Source organism: Crocodylus porosus, unplaced genomic scaffold (genome assembly GCF_001723895.1).
Source record: "Crocodylus porosus isolate Cpor-Errol unplaced genomic scaffold, CroPor_comp1, whole genome shotgun sequence".
Lineage (NCBI taxonomy): Eukaryota > Metazoa > Chordata > Crocodylia > Crocodylidae > Crocodylus > Crocodylus porosus.
In genome coordinates, this window is record NW_017728948.1 from 31,550,220 (window position 1) to 31,557,206 (window position 6,987).

The 6,987-nt window shown below is 40.1% G+C and overlaps 1 protein-coding gene across 1 annotated transcript in view; it reads right to left on the reverse strand.

Annotated features, from left to right (window-relative positions):
• The window catches only part of KCNIP4 (potassium voltage-gated channel interacting protein 4), a 209,213-nt gene extending 202,530 nt beyond the window's left edge, over positions 1 to 6,683 (reverse strand). Inside the window, exon 1 of the mRNA XM_019553043.1 lies at positions 6,221 to 6,683. Within this exon, the coding sequence (XP_019408588.1) occupies positions 6,221 to 6,332 (112 nt within the window). The 5' untranslated portion in view covers positions 6,333 to 6,683. The remainder of the gene's footprint in view (positions 1 to 6,220) is intronic.
• Positions 6,684 to 6,987: the final 304 nt, after the last annotated feature.

Sequence of the window (6,987 nt, forward strand, 5' to 3'; positions counted from 1 at the left end):
CATAAGACATGAATTTTCTGCCAGATGCGCAGAAATTATATTGGGAGAACATCTGGAGGACTAACAAGTTGTTCCCCTATTATAGTCTGATTTCAATAAGGAGAATGGATATTCTTGTTGAATCAGAGTTGCTGATTTAATGGTCATCCCAGGGCTAGTTCTGGAAATTCTTCCATCAGTGCTGCAGTGTAGAAGAAATAATGAGTCATTACCACCCTCAGATTTTCACTGCTGATTACAGCAGCAATGAGTGGAGGACTGGGATCTCCTGATGCCTCACCTTTAGAGTTTTATTAGGAAAAAAAATAAAGCAAATAGAAAACTGCCAGTTAAATATGTCACTGAGCCAAACAAAACTGTCAGTTAAGTGACTTGTCATTGAGTAGCTGCTTTGCATGAAGGGTAGTATCCGAACCTTGGATTTTTTGCTCAAATATAAGTGTTGACATACGGGGCACTTAAAGGTGGAGAAAAAACTTCCTGGAATAAAGTCTAAAATTACACTAACCTAACTATTATATTTACACTGAAAAGGGATTGATGCTAAGTTATTAGCCATCACAAATGAGCAAGAGACAGAGATGCTGCGCTCAGTCTGTTTCATATCTTTGGGCACTAGGAAGCACCAGAAGGTTGGCTGGCTCCATTCAGCCCTTTTTGCCTCGGAGGTAGGATGTTGGAAGATACTCTAGTTGAAGACGCAGAACAACAGCCACTGTAGTACAAAAGATGCCAATCTTGAGAGCGCAGCCTGCATGTGCCCCGGAAGTCAAATATCTGGACAAGCACCTGAAGTTTAACTGCCAGTTCTGCAACCTGTTAAAGGTTAATGGAGTATAGAAGCTAGAGAAGCTAATTCTCTCAGTTATTGCAAAACTGGTGGATTTGATTCAGATAATAAGAAAACATTCTTCCAATAAGCTTTATACCTGAAGGCATTCTAACTCATTGATAATGGACTACACGCAACAAAGTGGCAGCACAAATAGTGGCCTCTTAAGGATCAAAAATCAATTAATGCACCCAGCTCCACACAAACTACTACCTATCCTCCACCCCCCCCACACAAGTAATGCACAATACTGCCCAGGAAGCATGATCAGCACCCCCCATACCCCAATCCGAAATCCCAAATTATGAAAACATGAGAACTTACTTAATTTACTTCCTCTTCGTTTCTTTTTAATTCTTTTTTATTTTTTACTTCTTTTTCTTAACTCCTTCAGTAGCTGACTTCTTTCATTTCATCACCCCTCCCCCACTCTCATTTCCTTTCCACCTCCTATGTCACTACCCACTTCCATCCCATTAACTCTTTGCCTCTCAGCTTCATGTTTCCACCCCCTAATGCATCCTTCACCCCCAGCCCCACCTAGATAAGCAATAGAAGCCTGTAGCGGCAACTCATAGCTGTAGCTCCTAGTCAGGCCCCTGCTCACAAGCCCTTTAGTGACAAGTCACAGCTGTGCAGGTGGGAAACAGTCTGAGAAGGTTTTAGTTTTAAGGTGTGATTTCTCCAAACTCTACCTAGCACTAACACTGATCAACAGTCTAAGTTTAACATGTAGCAAGGCCCTTAGGATCATAAGAAAGTAGGGCTGGAAGGGACTTCATAAAGTCATCTAGTCTACCCCCTGCTCAAGACAGGATCATCCATAACTAAACAATCCCAGTCAAGTGTCTGTCTAACCTGCTCTTAAAAATTTCCAAGGATGGAGATTCCAAAACTGCTCTAGGTAGCCTGTTCCAATGCTTGACCATTTGCATAGTCAGGGGATTCTTCCTAATGTCTAATCTAAATTTCCTCTGCTGCAGTTTGAGATCATTGCTCCTAGTCCTGTCTCCTACAGCCACAGAGAAAAGCCCATCTCCATCCTCTCTGTAATCACCCTTCAGGTATTTGAAGACTATTATCAAATCTCCCCTCCGTTGTCTCCTCCCTGCACCAGTTAATCATAGCTCTTTCAGTCTCTCCTCATTCTTCTAAGTAAGAGGATAGGAGAAAAAGAGAATGTGGGACACACAGTAGGCTGGGAAGACTCAGTGTAGCACAGTAGGCATGCTGACCAAATACAAGACTCACTGACATGCAGTACATTTGAGAGGGTTGTCTAGGCCCTCCTTACTTCAACAGAGCAATGGTTAGAAAAGCTTTTCTCCACAAGAAGGCTGTAGTTACCCACCATCACTAGGGGAGGGGCCTTCCCGTCAGCAGAAGTGGAGCCAGGATATGGCAAAGGAGGGTGTAGAAGCAGCCGCATGCAGTGCAAGGATGGCTGCATTCCCACTCCCAACCTCCTCCCTCAGAACCCGCCAATGTAGACAGACCACACCACGGGACCCTTTAGGGACTTTTAAGTCCCAAAAGCAGATAAGAATCCTCTACTTCCCCTCTGTGCTCAAAAGCATGTTTTCTCCTCTTCTCCTACTGCACCAACTGTCTTTGCTGCTTTGCCTGTCCTGTCCTGGGGGCAGGAATAGCTCCATAGTTGCTGCTGGCCACTCCAGCCAGGCTGCATGGGGATTGAGCTCAGTGACAGTGGCAGTGGAGTTAATGCAAGCTTCCCACACCATTTCCAGCACCCTGTGACCAAGCACAAGGAGTGGGAACTTGGCACAACCACCCATTGCCTTTCCAACTATTGCTATTCTCAGCTAAGACAATTGCTTACACAGCCCAGATAGAGTGGACAGCAATGGCTATGAATGGCCCACCTCAGAGACAGTGCCAAAAGTGACAGCTGCAGACAGTGGAGTAGGGGAAGGGCAGGGGAAGGGACATGCCTCTGAGTATATAGAGGAAGGGGGCATTCTCTTCCATGTTGGGGACTTCTTAAAACTGCCTAGAGGCTCCAGGAGCATGGTCCAGTCCAGAAGGAGGAGGCAGCCATACAACTGCACCCTCTCTGGATCCACTCCCCATCCTTCAAGGCCCATTATAAGACCTTTTTTCACCTCAACTGCTGAAGAACATTTCCTTCCAAATGGAGGTGATTATATATTGGAGAAGTAGGGGTTTATTAAAAAAAAATAAGAGGTGAGTTTTCCTGAGGATTTTCTACCAGCCTTAATTTAGTCGTATGTTTATTTTAGATAATGTTTAAGGCACCTAGAACAAAGATGAAGAAGTCTTTACATATCTTATTATATATGATAACAAATAATCAACAAACAAACTTCTGTATGTTCATTTTGCAGGTAGCTGAAGCAGCTGCAAATCAAATAAAGGATAGGTGAATTCATTTTCAGCTACTTGGTATCTCCCTGCATACAGTGGGAGGAGGCAAAGTAGAAGAAGTTCGGGAATAGGAAGGGTAGGAATAACCACTCCATGAATTGTGCAGGTCTACTTATTGCAAACAAGGATGAGGAATGGTTTTGTTGGCAACCTCTGGACTGGCTCAGGAGATCACAGAATCATAGAAAATGAGGCTTGGAAGAGACCTCAGGAGGCCATCTAGTCCAACCTGCCTGCTCACAGCAGGGCCATCACCAATGATATGGTTATGGTCCAAAGCCAAGACTTTGTCTACCCAGGCTTGAAAAACCTCCAAGGATGGAGATTCAATGTTACTCTCTGGGTAACCTGTTCCAGCCGTCCTCATGAAAAAGTTTTTCCTAATATCTAACCTTAATTTCCCCTGCTGCAGCTTGAGACCATTGTTCCTTGTTCTGTCACCTGTCATCACTGAGAAGTCTAGCTCCATCCTCTTTGTAACCACTCTTCAAGTAGTTGATGGCTGTAATTAAATCCTCCCTCAGTCTTCTCCTCTCCTGACTAAACAAGCCCAGTTCCCTCACTGTCTCCTCATAAGTTAAGTTCCCCAGCCCTCAGATCTGTGCTCTGTTCCCAGTTCAGCCACAGTCCTCTTGCTTACCCCAAAAGTAAGCCAGTCATGGGAGATCCTTAGCTGGTATGAACTGTCATAGCTCTATTGTTTTCACTGACAGATTTAAACCAGCTAAGGATCTGTCCTTTAATATGTGTTTCAGGTTTCATAGCTGTAAATTGGGTGTTACTAGGACAAATGCATCAATATATATATGGATTGTGTGGGCCTGGCAGTGATGTGACCATATTTTCATCCGGTCACATTGTTTAGAACTCTATAAACACACAAAAGAAGGGCTGCTGAAATGAACTGCTTATGCTTCCAGGGTGCAGGAGCTGATTCTACAATCTCTCATTTTGATCTAAATATAAAGCCATTCTTCTCTGGTTTTCTGCAGAAGATCAGCATTTGGCCATTAGCATCTGTTCATTTTCTCTCTAAAATCAACAGTAAAGCTTAGGTTCAAGTCAGCAAAAAAAGCACATGGTATAAGTTAGGAATTACCTGCAAAGCACTTTGTTTCTGAGCTGGCAGAATCCGTATTAGCTTTGGTGAGACTGCCTGCATTTGGAAGAGGTAAGGAGTGCTGAACAGGCCTCAGTGGAGTAAGAAATCTAAATTATTGTAGCTATTTACACAAGAAATATTGTAATGTTTTTACTGTGCTCATAACATTTGTATTTGTATACAGTATAGATCATTCAGCTCAAAATACTGGCTTTTCAATAGAATTATCATATAATTGCATAAGGAAATATCATGGCATGACAGGGTGAATTATTTTATAATTCTAGCTTTCACACTCAATAGTTATGTATTATTTTATAAATCAGGCTACACTTTTTATTAATGATGGGATTCATTTATTTGTTACCAGAGGATTGTTGGGGTGGGGAATGATTTAATGTGCTTGAAATATAAAGGAAACAACAATTTCCTATGGACTTAATCACATATGATTTTGTGAGGAATTAAGAAAAGGGGCATAAATTTGCTAGAAGATGAATGCTCTATTATTTCTATAAATGGTCTGCTGCCATGAATCATAAAGCTGTAGTTGTCACACAACTAAAAACAAGATGATTAGAAAATGCTAAATGTTTATGGCCAAGTCTACTCAGCCCAGTGTCTAAAGAGAGAAAGATTACTCATCTGTTTAGAAGAGTGAAAAAATAATTTCACACTTCCATAGAACATATTATTTAGTAATGTGACAGTCTGTTGCCAAATGTTATAAATTCTCACCACATGCGGTTTTAGGAATGATTTATTTAAATAGTTCAGTAACTATAAAAGGTAACTTAAAGATTTCACATTTCATCACTATGTTGAACTATTTTATGAGGTGACTGTGCAATTCTACATCAATCAAAGATCTTTTTCCCACAATGAAAACTTAATGCTTCAGAAAGCTGGTTTGCTCTCATTAGCTACCTGATTATGACTAAAAAGCAGCCATATCACAGAACTTTCAGTGATTTTTTGTTATTCACAAACCTAGGAAGAAAGACAGCCTTTAGCTCAGGCAGAATTTTACTGAATGAATGTCTTTTGTTTACAATACAATATTCAGACACAAATTAGATTAGTTAACAATATAAATTCTATTTTTTGGAATGGACTTGAAGTGACAAATTTGAAATGAATATGCGTGCAACACAGTCTTTCTTGTGCCACTGAGAACCTCCTACTGAAATTAATGGGAAGTCCTGCTTAGTAATAGATTACATGTTATGGTCATAAATATATAAATGGAGACTAAATTGAGTCTTAGCAAACAAATAAGATTTTTTTTTCAAAGTAGCTTATTGTCAGCATCAATGCAATGTCTGAACATTGTCTAAAAGCTAGATCTACAAAGATGTAAGTCTTAAACCTGTGGCTATACTGCTTTATAATACTGAAATAATACTGTATTTATACAATATAATGACTCGTAGAACACAAACACTAACACAGAACAAACCTCTATTTATATCTTAAACTTGAAATGCCCTTTTGTAAAACTATGAGCTATATTAAGATGTACCTCTATACATCTTATACCAGGGAGCAGCTTTGAGAGGCGACTGTGACTGAGAGATGCATGTGTGATTTTTTTCAGTTTTTCTAATATAGCTCAGCACATATTCACTGTAAAATATAATGCAATGCATAAAATATATTCCTATGCTAGATTTCACTTCTGTTTTATAATTTCATATGAAAATAAAAGCAATAGAAGGAAAAACAAGATTTACAGTTCACAAGTTATTCTGACTTTTTCAAGCATTTTCATTTTACAGTTTTTATACACAACACTATTACAGTCTAATATACTTATACATCCTCTTAACAGATTAGATCCTGTTGCTACAAACAGCACAAACTATGAGTGACCACTTTACCTTCTGAAAAATCAATCAGTCCCAGCAAATGAAGCAGCTTCAGAGATGCAAATATAATCACAACAATACCCACTGTTTGCAGTCCCTCTGACTCCCACTCTAAAGTCAACATTCTTCAAACAAGCAAATCATTCCAGTCTTCAAACCACTTTGCAATCAGAGGGAAAGTAGAGGATTTTACCAATATTGTGTTTTGAAGAAAGTTGTAATGGTGAAAAGCAACCTTGTGTTGCGCTGTAGAAATGAACTGACCACCGTAGTCGATACACAATATTAGCTAAAGCCCTGCATCTCATGCTTCTCTAAGCATTTGCTTTCATTAGCAGTGAGTCCTCTTAGAACGCTGAGGTGGACCACTAACCCCTTGATATGACATTGTATCTGGCAAGTAGTGTTACTTCAGAGCTGATGGAAGAACATCTGTTTCAGAACTCGAGACTTTGCTGTGTCAGTTCAAAGAAACACTCCCTGGAAACTTGCACTAGGGAGCACACTGCTACCAGCACTGTGCATTCTAATGCTCCCAGGCTCAAGCTTTCTGATTCTACTCAAGCCTGTTTTGACAATATCTTTTTGTTAAGATTGACAAGTCATTTACCAAAGATGCCCTTTTTCGATGGCAGAAAAGTACTGCCCTTTGCATTTTAGTACATACAGTTTGTCCTTCTGATATGCAACAAGAACTTAGTTAGGATCTCTAATGAAAATTAGAATGAAATTAAACAACAAAACATATCAGCATGATCTTGTGTATCCCTGCTTAACAA